Below are 19,862 nucleotides of genomic sequence, written 5' to 3'. Positions count from 1 at the left end.
CCAGGTACTGCCTGTGTGGAGTTTGCAAGTTCTCCCTGTGTCTGCGTGGGTTTTCTCCGGGTGCTCTGGTTTCCTCCCACAAGCCAAAAGACTTGCAGGTTGATAGGTAAATTGGCCATTATAAATTGTCACCAGTATAGGTAGGTGGGAGGGAAATATAGGGACAGGTGGGGATGTTTGGTAGGAATATGGGATTAGTGTAGGATTAGTATAAATGGGTGGTTGATGTTCGGCACAGACTCGGTGGGCCGAAGGGCCTGTTTCAGTGCTGTATCTCTAATCTAATCTATTAAAACAAAACGGCAATAATCTCTCCTAAAAAATCCAAACTCAAAAGACAATGATGCACATCAGGTTAATACATCACATGATATCATTGTGATGAAAATGATTTCTCGTTAGCTTCTTGACCAATTCTCCAGCGCCTTTCTCAACTTAAATTGCCAAAATAAAAAATCAAATTTCTTTGCAGTGATGTTCCTGAAATCTTACCGATTGATTCCCCAAAGCATAAGAACACATCGAATTGATCACGGTGCAGATTTATAATAGCCCAAGAAAGCTGTAGATACAGTCTAGAGAAAGGTGGAGAGAAAATAAAGAAAGAAACAGGCAGGAGAGGGAAAGAAAATTCCAAGAATAATCAAAGGAGAAAAAAAATCCTGCGCTTTGAAACATTTTCCTCCGATTTAATAGCCCCTGTCAGGGTAAAAGGGTCAGCTGAGCGAGCACCAGGCCGACGGGTGATGTCTGTTTGTGTCGTTACTGTAAATTGCTACGTTTCCAAGCAGCAACGAGATGCCAAATTTTATTGCACGAGGGGGGATTGATCCCGTCAGCCTTCGTGCAGAGATCAGCTCAGTTTGATGTAAATTCCTCGTATCTACCGCTCCTTCTTTATGCCTCGATAGGGAGAAATCGCCGAGGGAATGGCCGGCTATATTCAGCAGACGGGTCTGGACCACAATGCGGGCGCTGCCGTCTCTCTATGCCCATGTTTCTGCCACTTCTGCGGGCTCCAAAGGATGGAACCGCCGCCTCCTGACGGTCTGCACAGGATAATGGTGCGCCGCCGCTGTGTATTCAGGGGGTATTTACATTGGCGAAGGCTTTTACATACTGGGGGCATTTCCCCCATTTCATTACACGAGGAAGTACTGAGATATTAGGGGCATTTACACCTGGGATCACTGTGAATCTGGGGTATTTACACCAGTGATCACTGAATCTGGGGTATTTACATCTGGGATCACTGAATCTGGGGTATTTACACCAGTGATCACTGTGAATTTGGGGTATTTACACCTGGGATCACTGAATCTGGGGTATTTACACCAGTGATCACTGTGAATCTGGGGTATTTACACCTGGGATCACTGAATCTGGGGTATTTACACCAGTGATCACTGTGAATTTGGGGTATTTACACCTGGGATCACTGTGAATCTGGGGGCATTTACACCAGGGATCACTGTGAATCTGGGTGCATTTACACCATGGATCACTGTGAATCTGGGGCTTTTACACTGGGACCACTCCAAATCTGGGGGCATTTACAACAGGGATCACTGTGAATCTGGGGCTTTTACACTGGGATCACTCCAAATCTGGGGGCAGTTACTCCAGGGATCACTGCGAATCTGAGGGCATTTACACTCGGAATTATTAAGAATCTGGGGACATTTGCACTAGGGATCACTCGGAATCGGGGGTGGGGGCATTTACACCAGCAATCAGTCCGAATCTGGGGGCATCTACACTCGGAATTACTCAGAATCGGGAACATTTACACCAGGGATCACTCTCAAATACTAGGAACACTTAAATAAGCAAGAACTAACTACAGTGTAAAATAGTTCTGAAGAAGGGTCACTGATCTGAAACGTTAACTCTGCTTCTCTCTCCACAGATGCTGCCAGACCTGCTGAGTATTTCCAGCATTTCTTGTTTTTATTACAGAGTAAAATATACATGAACTAACAGCATTACATAAAATTTACAGCGCAGAAACAGTTTAGTCACCCAACAGGCATTTATGTTCCATACGAGTCTCCCTCCCTCTCTATTTCATCTAACTCTCCCTCATGTACTTATCTAGCTTCCCATTAAACGCATCTATGCTATTCGCCTCAAGTACTCCCTGTGGATAGTGAGTTCCCCATTCTAACTACACTATGAGCAAACAAAGTATTAATGTGTAATAATTTACCAAACATTATTTCTTGATGATCAACCGTTGACCATTTCTTGGTTGCCCTGCGATGGTGACATCAGTGTATCCTTGGCCTCACCAACAGCTTCGACCAGTAAACTGCAGCCCCCAAAACTGAAGAAAGCCCCTATAAGCTTATTGTAAAACAGTGAGTTTAAGGTATGTTTACCGTTACAAACTTATACTGCAATCTCATAGTGGTATACTTCAATCCTCCCTTTTTTGAGAATTGAAACACATCTGAAGAGCCAGGGTCTCTAGGTCAGGTCACCAAACAGAACGAAAAGCGTTAAAGAGAAACCAGGAAGTATCGTCTGGATAAAACCAGTGCTTGCATTAACAAGCAAAGAAACAGGTTTTAGTGAACACGCTTTCCAAATTCTTCTCTGCGTTACAAGTTCAATTTCTTTTAGATGGTCGGATTGGGCAACTATCAGATACAAAGCAGTCGGTGCAGTGTGGGAATGGCAGCTGTAAATATTCTGGCGAAAAAGCTGAACGTCGACACGAACTGGTTTTTTGATCGCAGATGTGTCGGGAAGATCACGGTTGCAACACGTGGGCACCATCAAATCATCCTGCTGAAACCGCAGCAGTTTACGAAAATGAATGGATCCAGTGTCAAGTTGGCAGGCAAGTCATTTATTTTTTTTTGTTTCACCGCAGATCTTGTGCATCACAGGACAGAACCCATCATGAGTTCAATCGGAGGTCTTAATAAGCGAGAGTGAAATTGGGAGTTAAGGGCGACAGATTTGCTTGGGAATAGACTACCAGCTTCATTCATGAAGTCTCAGAATTTTGAGAGGGCACTTAAGATATACCGTAGAAAAGTGTGGGATTTTTTAACGAAGACCAAATGGTTCCAGAAGTAAAACAAAATGCAAGACCATTTAAGCCTGTTGCACCAAGGTATAGCTTCGGAGGCAACCTTGTCTTAATTAGGCAGCCTAGAACGTGAGTGTCAGCACGTTGCTGAAACATGGGGGCACACACAAAGGGCCGAATTGCCTCCTTCTATGCTAGACTATTCAATGATTCTAAAAGAGTCATGCCCATTCCTGTCTTCACTTGACGTCCAGCAGGGGTCACTGGTTAGCAATGAAGAGCAGGAATCCAGCTTCATTTTCCCCTCCATAGTCCGGATCACTGACTCAAATTGTAGGCTCTCTACTGTTGCTCTGATGGAGATCAGTTAGCTCTGTGTCTGCCAGGGATGAACCTGGGATGACTCAGTACCACAGAATGTGCTGCATTTACCCCACTGAGTTAGCAGCAATGCTGTCTTTTGCTTTCTATTATGTTAGAGACAAGAGAGAAGCACTCTCTGCCCCAAAAGAGCACAAGTTTGTATGACCTGTTCTATTCATCGTGCTTTTACTCTTCCAGAAATGATCAAGCTGCTGAAAAGACCAAAATATAGGAATATGTGTTAGTAATTTTAAGAACAACTGAACAAGTAATTAACCTGCAATATATCGGACAGATGGCATTCCAGTCCGTGTGTCTTATATGCACCACTTCGGTGAGAGCTTTGGCTCGTGTCTGAGTCAGAAGGTTGTGGCTTTAAGTCCCAATCCAGGACTTGAATTTATAATCTAGGTTGACACTTCGGTGCAGTACTGAGGGGACACAGTGTTGTCAAAGGTGCTGTCTTTCAGAAATCACTGTGCTGTGATAAGCCCACATTCATCTGTTGATTTTAATTTTGTTTCCAATAATCTTACTTCTTAATAAACTTGATTTATAGCTTTTAGCCTGAGATCTATGGTCTGTTGGAGCATTACATGTCCATCAGCCAAGAGCACAGGAGTATGTAATGAAATCCCACACTGGCTGCAGTGCATATATTGATGTGAGTTAATTATTCTCCTGGGCCATGCTACATCCCAGATTACCCTGAGCATAAGGTTATGCTTGCCTTCATAGGCAATGAGGACCCACCTATTGCATTAGCCACAAGGAAAATTATCCAGAGCGAGCACAAATCATTACACCAAACATCAAAGATTGGGTGGGCAGGGAGCAGGAAGGAATAGGGTAGCAGAAGGCAGGTAAAACATTGAATCAGACAATCAGGCTGGCACAGAGAAGCAGACACTGCTCTCACCATTTTAGCAGCTGGCCCAGATGCTTAGTGCTGCTGCAAAGCATCTTTCAAGAATCCTGGATTTACTACTGACTGGGGATTATTATGGGCAAAGTGTGAAGGGAGGCACCAAACCAGTGCTGTGCTAATAAGAGACGCCTGTTTGAATGTCCGGATTAAGCATGCAATTTTTAGGTTCTTTGCACCCACTTCCACTGAAGGTATGGAGTGCTCTGCCTGGCACACTGTGGCACATTGCAGGATGGCTTAGGGACTGAGGGAGAGAGGGCATAGGTTGTTGGATATAGCATTGGAGGTCCTGGTGGAGAGGGTCCAGAGGAGGGGGGGAGGGGGGAAATGTCCTGTAGCCACAGTGGGGAAGGAGTCCATCTCCCCCCTCCAATCCATCTCTCCTGCAGCAGCTGGTGCTGCTGTGCCTGGCCTCATGTCCTCCTCCTATTCCTCATCCAGATAAAGGAGGACCCCTTGCCAATGACCAAGCACTCCCTTTCTTCTGGTGAGTCATTATGTGGAGCAGAACAGGACTCTCTCTTTTTGGGTGAGGTCCTCAAGAGAACTTCCAGAATAAATTTTTGCTTGAGTGTTGAAGGCTTGATGAATTTGTTCTAGAAAGTCTCTCAATGTGTTTCAGAGGTCCTCTTCACAGCTCCAGCAACAATGATCATGAAATGGCATGTATCCCTTTAAGTAAGTTCCCCTGACATTGGGGGGGGGGGGGCGTAAAATTCCAGCCAAAGAGCAGGATGGCGGGGGGCGGGTCGTAAAATAGAGTGGGAAGCTCGGGGGGCCCTTCCCTACCTGCTCCCGTCTCGCCGCCATTTTACGTGGGGCGGCAGCGGTGAAAAACAGCCTGCCCGTTCAAGGCCAATCAAGGCCCTTAAATGGCCAGTTAACAGCCATTTAAAGGACCTCTGCCCACCGCTACGGGCACTTTACCATTGGCAAGTGGGCGGTCCAGGCCACCTGACAAAAGTAGGTTACCTTCTGATGGCCTGGGGGGGTGCCCCAATGTCCCAACCACCCCCAACGCGCCACCCCAATCAACCTCCCCCCTTGCCCCACTGGGGCCTGAACGATCACCCCGGCAAAGCCCCAAAAACTCAGCTCTTTTCAGGGGCTGTCCTTCCTGTTCATCTTGAGGCTGGGTTGCAGTCCCAGCAGTGGCCACCACTCCTGGTGGAGCTGCTGGCCCGCTGATTGGCCAGTAGCTTCATTAGGCGGGACTTCCTGGCTCAATGAGGTGAAAGTCCCACCTTACACCACTTAAGGGCCTGGGGACCGTAAAATGCGGACCGGATCCCCAGGCTGGACAGAGGCGGGATTGACACCGACTTTTCAGTTGGTGGAGGCCTCCCGTCCGACGAGCGTAAAATTACAGCCATTGACTCAACACTGTGCTTCCTCTCATACAGCTGGTCACCATTAGGAGAGGGCATTAACTTAAGTGCAAGCCACCAAAATTCCGTGCAGCCTCTTTAATGAACGCTTACAGGCGTTTTGAGTGGCAAACACCTGTTTAACTAACCTCTGGCAATTGGGGAGGGGGGTTTCCTAGCATTGGCTTCAATGCTTTTTCCAAGATGGTGTCTTGTACTAAACTCGGGCTAAACTCCCATTTCAGCTAAGGTCCCAACTTAGCCACCTCTTTACTGTTTAATGTATTTGGCGAATATTGCAACCCCATGTCTTACAATGCAATTTGTTTCAAAACACAGGTATATTTATAAAATAGGTGAAGGTATGTTACATACTTTATATATACACAATAATCCCCTTTTTCTCTTTTAAGCTGAAATATATCAGGTTACACCAGAGGATATTTATATGATTCACGACCAAATATTTGTACCCCTGGGTCAATTTGTTGTCGTAAAAGGAGGAGGTCCAAGGTACAGTACCTTAATTGTTTAAGGACTATCCATAGTTTCATTGATTTCTTTGCCTTGAAAGATTGAGAACATTGAATCAGTTCATTGCCAGTAATGGCATCTTCTCCAGTCACCTCTGGAGTTTCCCAGGGTTTCATCCATGGCTCCTTCCTTTTTCCTCATCTGTATCTTGTCCCTTGGTGAAATCATCTGTAGCCACATGGTCAGCCTCTGTATGTATGCTGGTGCAATACAGCTCTATCGAGCTCTCCACTGTTTCCCTCACAATGGCAATCACTGCTGTGGTATTAGATCATGGATGAGCCAGATTTTCAACTAATTGGACATTAAGACCAAAGTCATCATTTTCAGGCCCTGCCATTAACCCCACCACGATGCCCAGCTGCTCACAGGCCAAACCACACTACTTACACAATGCTGAGCTTGAAAAACCAGTATCCTGTCCATCACCTAGGAACTTTTTTTCCCCAAAAATATACTTTATTCATAAAAATCCGTAAAAATCCGTACATTACAAAACAGTTCAAAACAGCACCAAGTTGACATTCCAAAAAGTGCAAAGGAAATCAGTTTTCTTCGATACAGGAGTGAGTTGCCTCACAACCCTTCCATTCCATTTTACATGCCATGTACATTTTACAGCAAACCCATTTTTTTCATTCATTCATGGGATGTAGGCGTCACTGGCCAGGCCAGCATTTATTGCCCATCCCTAATTGCCCTTGAGAAGATGGTGGTGAGCTGCCTTCTTGAACTGCTGCAGTCCATTTGGGGTAGGTACACCCACAGTACTGTTAGGAAGGGAGTTCCAGGATTTTGTCCCAGCGACAGTGAAGGAACGGCGATACAGTTCCAAGTCAGGATGGTGTGTGACTTGGACGGGAACTTGCAGGTGGTGGTGTTCCCATGTATTTGCTGCCCTTGAGCTTCCAGTTGGTAGAGGTCGCGGGTTTGGAAGGTGCTGTTTAAGGAGCCTTGGTGCATTGCATCTTGTAGATGGAACACACTGCTGCCACTGTGTGTCGGTGGTGGAGGGAGTGAATGTTTGTAGATGGGGTGCCAATCAAGCGGGCTGCTTTGTCCTGGATGGTGTTGAGCTTCTTGAGTGTTGTTGGAGCTGCACCCATCCAGGCAAGTGGAGAGTATTCCATCACACTCCTGACTTGTGCCTTGTAGATGGTGGACAGGCATTGGGGAGGCAGCAGATAAGTTACTCGCCTCAGGATTCCTAGCCTCTGACCTGCTCTTGCAGCCATGGTATTTATATGGCTACTCCAGTTCAGTTTCTGGTCAATGGTTACTCCTAGGATGTTGATAGTGGGGGATTCAGCGATGGTAATGCCGTTGAATGTCAAGGGGAGATGGTTAGATTCTCTCTTGTTGGAGATGGTCATTGCCTGGCACTTGTGTGGCGCGAATGTTACTTGCCACTTATTAGCCCAAGCCTGGATATTGTCCAGGGGCTTGAGGACATTCCGTACAGACCACTGCCTGATGGATTGGTGGTCAAAGGTGTTTTTCCGCAGAAACTTTCCCACGAAGGATAGGTGGTACGGCAGGTTCCAACTGGATGGAGCGTTCTGTGGCAATGTAACCAGACCCATCCTTCGTAACACTGGGGACAGATAAAATCACAGCACAAAGTGACACTTGGTGTTTACGTACTGGGGCTCTACGCACAGCTTGATGCGGCCGCACACGAAAGTGGTCATCAGGATGAGGGCGACGTTGGGTACATTTTTCCCACCCTTATCCCATGGTTTGAACATCGTGTCCCTCCGGACCCGGTCCATTTTAGATCTCCAGATAAAGCGGAAAATGGCTCGGGTGACCGCCACAGCACAGGAGTGGGGTATGGGCCAGACGTGCGCCACATACAGCAACAATGTGAGTGCCTCGCACCTGATGACCAGGTTCTTACCCACAATGGAGAGAGATCGCTGCTCCCACATGCTCAGTTTATGGTGTACCCTGGCTACTCGCTCCTTCCAGGTTTTAGTGCACGCCCCGGCCCTTCTGAACCATATCCCCAGCACCTTCAGGTAGTCTGACTTGACGGTGAAGGGGACAAAGTCAGCCCAGTCCCCAAAGAATATGGCCTCACTCTTGCCGTGGTTAACTTTGGCTCCCGAGAACAGTTCGAACTAGTCGCAGATGCTCATCAGTCTGCGAACGGACAGCGGGTCCAAGCAGAAGACGGCGACGTCGTCCATGTACAGGGAGGCTTTGACCTGAGTCCCTCTGCTGCCTGGGGTTGTCACCCCTCTTATGCCTGCATCCTTCCTAATAGACTCAACCAGTAAGCCATCGCTTCTGGGAGTTTTACTCGACTCAAAGGACCTGACTGCCTTCACCAGCTCATCCAGAGTTAGCGGCTTGTCCAGTCTCTCCCTCCTGCTGTCCTCTAAGACCTCTGTGATAGATGACAGGAAGAACTGGGAGGCTGTGCTGTCTGTGGGCTTCACGTCGTACAGCCCAACATAAAAGGATTTGCTGATCCTTAGTATGTCAGACTGCGAAGACGTTACCGAGCCATCCTCTTCCTCCAGACTGCTGATCTCAGAGCTCTCTCTGTGTACCTTTTGGAAGAAGTAACGTGAGCATGTCTCATCCTGCTCAATGGAGAGGACTCTGGACTGCAAGATGATCTTGGAGGCCTCCATGGCAAAGAGTGAGGCCTGCTGGCCTCTTGGAGGTCCTCCTGGACCTCGAACCCCATCGACTGCAGCCGGAGTAGATTTTGCATTATTTTCTGGAGTCGGAACATTTCTCTCTGTCTCTCTCTCACCCTCTGAACACCTTTGAGGATAAAGAACCTCTTGATGTTCTCCTTGATCGCCTCCCACCAGTGAACTGGAGACTCAAAGAGGGGTTTCACATTCCTTCAACCTTTATAATCCCTTTTGAGTTCCTCAACGTTCTCTGAGGTTAGCAGTGTAGCATTGAGCTTCCACGTCCCTCTGCCAACCCGCTGGTCATCCTGTAAGTGACAGTCGGCCAGTAAGAGGCAGTGGTCGGAGAAGAACACCGGCTTGACGTCGGTGGATCCAACCTTGACAGCACGGGACACAAACAGGAAGTCAATCCTGGAACGGGCAGACCCGTCCGATCTTGACCATGTGTATCTGCGCTGTGCTCCGTCTGCAGGTTTGCTGAAGACATCGTGCAGTTTGGCATCTTTTACTGTTTCTATTAGGAATCTGGAAGTAGCGTCCAGTTTGCTGTTGTCACTGCCGGATCGTCCAGCTGCATCGATGATGCAGTTGAAATCACCGCCTAGGATGACCGGCCTGGACATCATCAACAGCAGTGGGAGCTGCTGGAAGACGGTCAGCCACTCGCTGCATTGAACCGGGGCGTACACGTTGATCAACCGGAGCGGAGCGTTGTTGTACATTACATCTGCTACGAGGAGGCGACCGCCCACCACCTCCTTAACTTTGGAGATAGTGAAGTTACCTCCCCACAGCAGAATACCCAGGCCGGAGGAACGGCAATCATTACCCCCTGACCAGATCGATGGCCCATGGGACCACCATCGCAACCACTGCCTGTAGGTGCTGAGGTGCGGTATTCCACACTCCTGCAGAAACAGTAGGTCGGCTTTGACCTTGGCGAGGTAATCCAAGGTTGAAACACATCGCGTAGTGGATTTACTGCTACGCACATTAATTGAAGCAATCCTTATACACATTTTTTTAAAGTTAGTTGTTGCTTCCCATATCATTTGTCCTTGCTAGTCTCAGTCCTTCAGGATGTTACTGCATACCCATAGCGTGCGCAAGCTGTTTCACGTTCTTTGGGCTCAGAAACCCCTCCTGGCTTTTCATGCAGGGTTTGTTCCGCTGGGGTGACCTCGGGGGGGGGGGGGGGGGGGGTGGGGTTTGTAGGCAGCAAGGATTGGGCTGTCCTCTGCTGTTCCCCTTCGAAAACATCACTGCTCCCGGCTTCACGGAGCTGAGGTGCGCCAGACGTGTCTTTGCTCTCGGTGTCCTGGAGCTGGGATGCGCTGGCCTTGTCGCTAGGGTGTGGCGCTTTGGGGTTGGGGCACGCCGGGCCCACCACAGCTTCCAGTGCCTGGGGGCTGGGGGGCTTTGTCCTCCAGCTCCTTGAAGTTCTGCCGCCTCTTTGGAAGGGGCCGTCGTTCCAGCACTTCCTCGTCCAATGAAGCAGAGCTGCTGTAGTCTGTCTCAGATGTTAGCCTCCTCCTGCCACTGGTTTGGGTGGTGGCCTGTTCCGCTTTTGGAGGTCTTTTCTTTTGGTTTTCCTTTGTACCACTTGCCACTGACCTGTTTGTTCATCTGCTGCCTCCTCCTCCATTGATTCTGTCTGTGGAGGAGGGGTTTCCGGGTGCAGGGTAGGTGCTGGGTCGCTGGTTTCAGCTGCCTCCCCTTTCTTCTCCTTCTCAGGTTTAAGTTCCTCACTGCGGAGAAGGTTGCTTGTCTCCTTTCCAGCACCGGACGCCTTCGTAATACCTTCTCCCGGACTTTCCTTGGACCTTGCCACCTGAACATAACTGAGGCAGCGTTTGGAGCAGGTTTTGTCGAGATGGCCTGCCGCCCCGCACAGGTTACAACACTTAGTCTGCTTACAGTTCTTGGTCTGATGGCCTTCCTCCTTGCAGTTCTTGCAGACAACCGTGTTGCAGTTAGCTGCCACGTGACCAGATTTGCTACAGGTGCGACAAATTCTGGGCTGCCCAGCGTAGACCAAGAAGCCTCAACTTCCCCCGATAGCGAAGCAGGAGGGAGGGTGGATAATGGCTCCACTGGCATCGACCTTCAAGGTCACCTTGACCTGCCACTTACTGGTCCAAATCCCAAAGGGGTCCTTGATATCAGTGCTGCTGCCGGCCACCTCGATATACCTGGCAAGAAAGGTGAGTACATCCACCACAGGAACATGGGGGTTGTAGAGGTGAATCGTCACCACCCGGTCACGTTGTGACGGAAGCTTGAAGAGCGGCTCCAGGTCCCCTTTCTCCTTGAACGCCTTCAAGAACTTCATGCAGCCTGCCACATTCTTGAACGTCACATCAAAATATCCACTGCTGGGGAAGTCCTGCAGGCAGAAGATGTCCGTAGCTTGGAATCCACAGAAATTGATGAGGATTTTCTTGATGAAGAAGGTGCGATCAACCGGTGCATCTCCTTCCTTGTCCTTCACAACCACCCGAACGGTGTTACGCACTCCCTGGCCTGAAGCTCGTATATTGGTTATAGCCATTTTACTCAAAGCATACCCAGGATCAAAAACCACTGATCATGGCCTCTTAAATCCAGCCATACACCATTATCTACCTCCTTCCCATCACTGCCAAAACCCTTATTCATGGCTTGTCACCTGCAACACTTCAACATGATCCTGGCCCGTCTCCTACTCCCCCTCCCTAAACTTCAAATCATCCAAACTCATCCTACATCCAGTCCCACACTAAACCACACTTACTCACTATTCCCATCCTTCCTAATGTATACTGGTTCTCCCATTCTCCAATTGATCTAATTTAAAATCTTTGGCCTCATCTACATATCCATTTACCACCTTTTCCCCTGCCCTTAACTCTAGAACCTCCTCCAGCCTTATGCCCCACCCCATACCTTCCAGGCCTCTAACTCTGGCCTCCTCCCTCCATGCCACCTCTGATGGTAAAGCTTTCAGCTGCCTTTGCCCTACCCTCTGGAATGCCCTCGGTAAGGCTCCTCCACCTCAATCCCCCCTCCCCCTCACCTTTAAAAGATTTAATTACCTGAAGTGAAAAAAAATCACAGGGCCACGGGGAAAAAGGTGGGGGAGTGGTACTATGTGAGTTGCTCTTGCAGAGAGCCGGCACAGACACAATGGGACAAATGGCTTCCTTCTGTGCTGTAACCATTCTATGATTCTCCAGACACAGATCTTTGACTCCCTCAGTCACCTCTCCTAATCTACTCAAAAGAGTGTCCACTCTTTTTCTCTTCTGTGAAATGTTTTGGGATGTTTCTCCATGCCAATGATGCTATATTAAAATGCAAATTGCTGTAGTTATCATTTTCATGAGTGGTTTTATGGAGAAGTGCACCACGTGCTGTAAAGCAAGCCACCGAAACCCAGTTTTGTGCTGAATGATCCGACCTGCAATTAGCCACAACACTCAGTGTGAAGACTCATGCGTGCAGATGACTATTTGGGTAAGGGACCAAAGAACTGCTACTACCAGTGGGACTAAGTTTGCATAAATTGGTGGCTTTAGGAGAGGAAGGAGCATAGCACACAGGAAAAGGAGGCAGTCATTTAGCCCCTTGAGCCTGTTCCACCATTCAGTGAGATCATAGCTGATCTGCAATCTAACTCCATATCGCTGTCTTTGCCCCATATCCCTTTGGATAACAAAAACCAACTAATCTCAGATTTAAAATTAATAATTTATCCAGCATCAATTGGAGTTTTTGGAAGAGTTTCACACTGCAGGAATAAAGACAATACCTACCTGATTAACGCAGCACGTGAATGTCCCAGGTTTGACCCCCACTACTCTGTGTTAAATCAGCTGATCCCAAGCCAGGTAATAGGTGGTGCCAGTGTTTCTGACACAACAGAGCAAAAAGACAAATAGTCATGGTTCTTAGACCTGACTGTTACACCCCAACTCCAGATGGAAAATGTTTTGTGCATGGATATAGAATGAGGACAGGAATGACTGAAATAGTCTGTCAATATTTCCAGTCTGGACTCACATGAAAAATATCCACATGGGTGAGGTACCAACTGCTGGTCAGTGCCACTCAACAAAGGTCACTGGCATGACGACATTTGGGAGAACATTTTTTAAAAGTAAGATTTTGAATATTTGTAGTGAAGAAAAAACAAGACTTGCACTTATATAGTGCTTTTCATGACCACTGCATGTCTCAAAGCATTTTACAACCAATTAAGTACTTTTGAAGTGTAATCACTGTTGGAATGCAGGAAATGTGGCAGCCAATTTGGGCACAGCAAGCTCCCACAAACAGTAAAATGTGATAATGACCAGATAATCTGTTTTTGTGATGCTGATTGAGGGATAAATACTGGCCAAGACATCGGGGATAACTCCCCTGCTCTTCTTTAATGTCCACCTGAGAGCAGACAGGGCCTTGGTTTCATGTCTCATCCAAAGGACGGCATCTCCAACAATGCAACACTCCATCAGTACTGTACCAGAGTGTCAGCCCTAATATTTGTGCTCAGGTCTTGGAGTAGAGACTTGAACCTACAACCTTCTGACTCAGAGGCGAGAGTGCTACCCACTGAGCCATGGCTGGTCAAAAAAATTAAGAGCTTTGGAGTTCCATGCCAGATAGTGTGAAAGGAAAAGGAAAGAGACATTGTATAAATCAACATAATATATGATATACAATGGATGGTAGGACCCTAGGAAGTAGAGAAGGCCAGAGGGACCTTGGTGCACTTGTCCATAGATCACTGAAGGCAGCAACACATGTAGATAAAGGTGGCTAGGGAGGCACATGGGATACTTGCCTTTATTAGCCGTGGCATAGCATATAAGAGCAGGGAGGTCATGATGGAGCTGTATAAAACGCTAGTTAGGCCACAACTGGAGTACTATGCACAGTTCTGGTCACCGCACTATAGGAAGGATGTGATTGCACTGGAGAGCGTGCAGAGGAGATTCACCAGAATGTTGCCTGGGCTGCAGCATTTCAGCTATGAAGAGAGACTGGATAGGCTAGGGTTGTTTTCCTTACAGCAGAGAAGGCTGAGGGGGGAACCTGATTGAGGTATACAAAATTATGAGGGGCATTGATAGGATAGATAGGAAGAAACTTTTTCCCCTTAGCGGAGGGGTCAATAACCAGGGGGCATAGATTTAAATTAAGGGGCAGGAGGTTTAGAGGGTATTTGAGGAAAACAATTTTCACCCAGAGGGTGGTTGAAATCTAGAACACACTACCTGAAGGGGTGGTAGAGGCAGGAACCCTCAACATTTAAGTAGTATTTAGATGAGCACTTGAAACGCCATAGCATACTAGGCTATGGGCCAAGTGTTGGAAAATGGGATTAGAATAGATAGGTGCTTCATGGCCGGCACATACACGATGGGTCGAAGGGCCTTTTTCTGTGCTGTATAACTCTATAATCGCTACTCCCCAACTTTTTGTGAACAGCCACACCAAACCAGTGTTTTTCTCAGCAGCCCCTCTCCGCAAGGCTGCAATATATTATGCCATGGTATAATGGGACATGGGTCCCTGCCTGTGATTCTTAGACAAGGTAGGGAAAAATAAATTATAGGACAGACAGTTACAATAAATATCTCAATTCCAAAAGGGCCCTTTATGTGCTGCATGGAGAATTGAATTTCGAGCCTCCTAACAGCAATTTTTTGCCTTCTTTTGCTGAAGCACAAGAAAAGGGGAAGCAAACAGTACTTGATCAACATCCCTCAGCCAGACAGGTCATGCATGGAGGCTTAGAGACACAGCAGCAGGTCTGCTGATGGACATGGGTGAATGGGAGATTGGCCACAATGTCTACTGGATCCTGTTAATTGTAACACCGTTCTAAACGAACATGTGCTTTTCTCCCAGGGAACACAGTGGAGTAATCTCCTGCATAAACAAAATGAAAAGTGATGTAAGTATCTGTATGGCAGGAGGACCAAAAAAAAAGACGACAATTCTCTTGGGTATGGTTGCGTCTCAGCAGCCCTTTCATGACCATGATGATCTGGTGACCAGACTTGCTATCTTTTAGAAAGAGGCCAAGAATAGGCACGAAGCAATAAGTTTGCATATGCACAACCACACTGTGAGCCTATTTTATGTGTTGTGTATGTGCAAATGGACCGGTTTGATCAGACCCCAGTCCACACATAACGTGAACCAGACTGTGTTTCATATTTGCATGTTCAAGTTCTATTTAGAACATTACAGCGCAGTACAGGCCCTTCGGCCCTCGATGTTGCGCCGACCTGTGAAACCATCTGACCTACACTATTCCATTTTCATCCATATGTCTATCCAATGACCACTTAAATGCCCTTAAAGTTGGCGAGTCTACTACTGTTGCAGGCAGGGCGTTCCACGCCCCTCCTACTCTCTGAGTAAAGAAACTACCTCTCACATCTGTCCTATATCTATCACCCCTCAACTTAAAGCTATGTCCCCTCGTGTTTGCCATCACCATCCGAGGAAAAAGACTCTCACTATCCACCCTATCTAACCCTCTGATTATCTTATATGTCTCTATTAAGTCACCTCACTTCCTCCTCTCCAACGTAAACAACCTCAAGTCACCTGGCCTTTACTCGTAAGACCTTCCCTCCATACCAGGCTACATCCTAGTAAATCTCCTCTGCACCCTTTCCATAGCTTCCACATCCTTCCTATAATGCGGTGACCAGAACTGCACGCAATACTCCAGGTGCGGTCTCACCAGAGTTTTGTACAGCTGCAGCATGACATCGTGGCTCCGAAACTCGATCCCCCTACTAATAAAAGCTAAATTCTATTCCATCTGGGTGCAATTAGGCACCATTTCAAAATCCTGAAGGGTCTGGACAGAGTTCAAAATGATGAGGCGTCAGATTTACGGTGATTGGCAAAAGAACCAACTGTGACTTAAGGAAAAAAATTTACACAGCAAGTGATTAGGGTCTGGAATGCACTACCTGAGAGTGTGGTGGAGGCAGATTCAATCATGGCGTTCAAAAGAGAATTTGACAATTATTATCTGAAGAGAAAAAATTTGCAGGGCTAAGAGGAAAAAGGGGAGTGGGACTAAGTGAGTTGCTCTTGCAGAAAGCCCACATGGATACGACCAGGCCAAATGGCCTCCTTCTCTGCTGTATGATTCTATGATTTCAAGCATACATGTAGTCTGATCCAGTAATAGAAACCAGGCATTTTCAAATATCATAATTACAATGTGGCCTTTTCAAAATTCAGACTGATTCATAAGCAAATGACAGATCATCTGATGTTTATTTTTTTTATTTTTTATTTAGAAATACAGCACTGAAACAGGTCCTTTGGCCCACCGAGTCTGTGCCAACCAACAACCACCCATTTATACTAATCCTACATTAACCCCATATTCCCTACCACATCCCCACCATTCTCCTACCACCTACCTACACTAGGGGCAATTTACAATGGCCAATTTACCCATCAACCTGCAAGTCTTTGGCTGTGGGAAGAAACCGGAGCACCCGGCGGAAACCCATGTGGTCACAGGGAGAACTTGCAAACTCCGCACAGGCAGTACCCGGAACTGAACCCAGGTTGCTGGAGCTGTGAGGCTGCAGTGCTAACCACTGTGCCACCCTAATGTGAGGTACAAATGATTTCTGTGATAAAAATGAAGCACTTTTGTCAATGAAAACCTTGATTATGGTTTTCTTACCATTAAGCATATACTTCAATTCCTTCTTTTTCCTCCCAAAATGTATTAACTCATACTAATTGACATTAAATTGCATCTGCCACCTATGCTGCTAACTTGTCTGATTCCATATTTACATTTCATATCTCCCTGTCAAATTTTTAAAGAGCATTCCTCAGCTTGTCCTGTTCAATTTGACACAGAAGTATTCAATGAATGGCCTGACGCTGGGAAGTTCTGAGGAACAAAGGGACTTTGGTGTGTTTGTCCATAGATCTCTGAAGGCAGAAGGGTAGGCTAATAGGGTGGTGAAAAAGGCATATGGGACACGTACCTTTATCAAACGAGGCATAGATTACAAAAGCAGGGAGGTTATGTTGGAGTTGTATAGAACTTTGGTAAGGCCACAGCTGGAGTACGGTGTGCAATTCTGATCGCCACATTATAGGAAGGATGTGATTGCACTGGAGGGGGTGCAGAGGCAATTCACCAGGACTATGCCTGGGATGGAACAGTTAAGCTATGAAGAGAGGTTGGATAGGCTTGGGTTGTTTTCGCTGGAGCAGAGAAGACTAAGGGGTGACCTGATCGAGGTGTACAAGATTATGAGGGGCATGGGCAGGGTGGATAGGGAGCAGCTGTTCCCCTTAGTTGAAGGGTCAGTTACGAGGGGACACAAGTTTAAGGTGAGGGGCAGGAGGTTTAAGGGGGATTTGAGGAAGAACTTTTTTACCCAGAGGGTGGTGACGGTCTGGAATGCACTGCCTGGGAGGGTGGTAGAAGCGGGTTGCCTCACATCCTTTTAAAAGTACCTGGATGAGCACTTGGCACGTCATAACATTCAAGGCTATGGGCCAAGTGCTGGCAAATGGGATTAGGTAGAGAGGTCAGGTGTCTTTAATGCATCGGTGCAGACTCGATGGGCCTCTTCTGCACTGTATTATTCTGTGATTCTGAATTTGATTGTTCATCCAAAGCCATCAGACACAGTGTTAGATAGGCCAAAGAAACTCCTTGGAGAACCAGCAACAAACTGTTGGTTAATATGCAAGGACCTGTGTCCAGTGCTGTTTAGCACAGCAAACAGGACTACATTTTCTATCTTTCAAGGAGAGATGGTTAAAACTTCAGTGTGTCAATGCTTCTGTTTACTTATCCAATAGCCAACTATTTGGGCAGTTTACAGCCTATACCACAGTCTAGTGAAATATTTATTCTATTAACTTCAGAGGTTGAGGGAGATAATATGAGGGCACCTATCATTCTAGTTACCGCAGTTGAGTAATAAAGTTGGGGCCTGAGATGTTGAAGCTCAGAAATATAGCTAGAGTGTAACAATTCCCCATCCCACATAAAGCATGGCAAATTTAAATAAATGGACATAATTACAGACCACATATTACACAGAATTTACAGAACAGAAACAGGCCATTCTGTGAAAAGGAGAGGAAACCTTCACCCTTTTTACTTTATCTCTCATATGTTGGGGGTTAAATGAAATAGGGTGGAAAGAAGCGCTTGTGGAGCATAAGCACCAACATAGACCAGAATGGCCTGTTTCTGTTCTGTAAATTCTGTCTAATATGTGGTCTGTAATTATGTCCATTTATTTAAATTTGCCATGCTTGATGTGGGATGGGGAATTGTTACACTCTAGCTATATTTCTGAGCTTCAACATCTCAGGCCCAAAAACTTTGTTAACATACTATAAATATGATAGAAACATTGCCACTCTTCACTATTTTAAATAAATTAATAAAAAAAGTGTGCTAACCTAATGCATTTGCGACTTCAGTAAAAATAGTGTTTTGATATTGCGAGTGGAAGGAACCTTCTCCCAACTGCCTTATGTTCCATCAGGTCCTTGATTTTGTATATTTAGAACCTGTACAGCATAACTAGCAAGTTAAGGGTGCTGGAACGTGGAAGGCCCTCATGAAGGGAATGGGAAGCCTGAGGCAGGGGATCTGAATTGTTTCCTTGCCAAAGTCTTAAAGTTGTCCTACGGTGTAATGATGTACTTGAACAGAGCTTAAAAGGGGAAAGGGGAGAGATTGGTATGGTGGCAGCATTGATGCAGTATCACAAACCTGCTTGAAGTTTTCAAGAGTAGGAAAGCATAGGCAAAGCTGTTTCAATGGGTTCTAGTATCAGGGATACAGGTTAAAAATGAAAGAGTAGAAGTAAGAGGGGAAGCCAAGCTGAACTTTTTCATGCAAAAGGTACTAAACTTGTTCTTACTTCACCAAGAATCAGTACCTTCGTGGCAGGGGTCTGGGGAGGCAGGGAGGACAGGGAAGGGAATACTGGGATGATTTGTGGTTGTCCTATAAGCTCCTATATTCCCCTTACATTATAGTCATTATACTCCAGAATTGGCCTTTATAGCCACTCCAGGCGCTGCTTCACAAACCACTGACCACCTCCAGGCGCGTATCCATTGTCTCTCGAGATAAGGAGGCCCAAAAAAAAGATAGTCATATTATTTCTTGCTGAAATTCTGATCAACGATGCCATCTTTATTTTTTGTACAGTTGGGGCATGAAACACTCATCAAGCACCCCAGGTCAGACATATATGGCCAGGTGCAAAATAAAGCTCCCCCTTTCCCTTCTTTTGCTACAACATGTCTCCATTCTAAACTCAAGACAGACAGCACTGCACCAGAGTGAACTTTAGGCATTTTCCAGGTCAGCCCCTGTGAGTGAGAGTGCTGAATTACAGGCAGCTTTTGACCTATGAGGACTGGTGTGAACCTGTCCAAAACTCATTGCTGTACAATTGTACCAAAAGATTATCAGTTTTGGTTAGATTTGAATCCAGGTCACAGAGATGAAAGGCTAGTGTTGAAGCCAGCTCTCACAATAACTAGTCTTTCTTTAACCAGTGGCCGTTAGTCAGGTGCCTGCTTCAAATCCAGCTTCCTTTGAGTTAATTTTGAAATACCTTCTATAATGTAATAATCTATTTGTATCTTTTAAGCTTATGCCATGTCTGATGATAGGCATTGGCTCTCCCCCGCACAGAACAAAGCGTGGAATTCTTCATCATAAACTGGGACGTTTCAGCGAAAGCCAACAGTGCAATCTGATGCAGGTGCTGGAACAGTGCACTAATGGTCTGCTGGAAGACTTGGATAAGAATTAGAAGCTGAGGGTTGTGGGGGTTGGGGGTGGGGTTGGGGGGGGGGTATTGGGGGGCAAATACACAGACACGTACCAAATGAAGGAAATGTGAAATGTGAAAAGCTGTTGATGTAAATGTTAAGCATCATCAAGGCCAGCA

The 19,862-nt window shown here is 46.5% G+C and overlaps 1 protein-coding gene across 1 annotated transcript; it reads left to right on the top strand.

The window, feature by feature from the left end:
* The first annotated feature begins 929 nt into the window (after window positions 1-929).
* Window positions 930-19,724, top strand: ptrh1 (peptidyl-tRNA hydrolase 1 homolog). The gene is made up of 5 exons (XM_068011854.1): window positions 930-1,064; window positions 2,626-2,845; window positions 6,112-6,211; window positions 14,782-14,827; window positions 19,560-19,724. The coding sequence occupies exons 1-5, from the start codon at window positions 930-932 to the stop codon at window positions 19,722-19,724; spliced, it is 666 nt and encodes a 221-aa protein (XP_067867955.1).
* Window positions 19,725-19,862: the final 138 nt, after the last annotated feature.

Source organism: Heterodontus francisci, chromosome 32, assembly GCF_036365525.1.
Source record: "Heterodontus francisci isolate sHetFra1 chromosome 32, sHetFra1.hap1, whole genome shotgun sequence".
Classification (NCBI taxonomy): domain Eukaryota; kingdom Metazoa; phylum Chordata; class Chondrichthyes; order Heterodontiformes; family Heterodontidae; genus Heterodontus; species Heterodontus francisci.
This window is presented reverse-complemented; position numbering and strand designations above follow the sequence as displayed.

Bases quoted from the DNA above. Each gene is read 5' to 3' on its own strand.
- ptrh1 (XM_068011854.1), top strand. From the start codon at position 930: ATGGCCGGCTATATTCAGCAGACGGGTCTGGACCACAATGCGGGCGCT. The intron at 6,212-14,781 runs GTACAGTACCTT...CTTTTCTCCCAG, and splicing joins GTAAAAGGAGGAGGTCCAAG to GGAACACAGTGGAGTAATCT. The intron at 14,828-19,559 runs GTAAGTATCTGT...GTATCTTTTAAG, and splicing joins TAAACAAAATGAAAAGTGAT to CTTATGCCATGTCTGATGAT.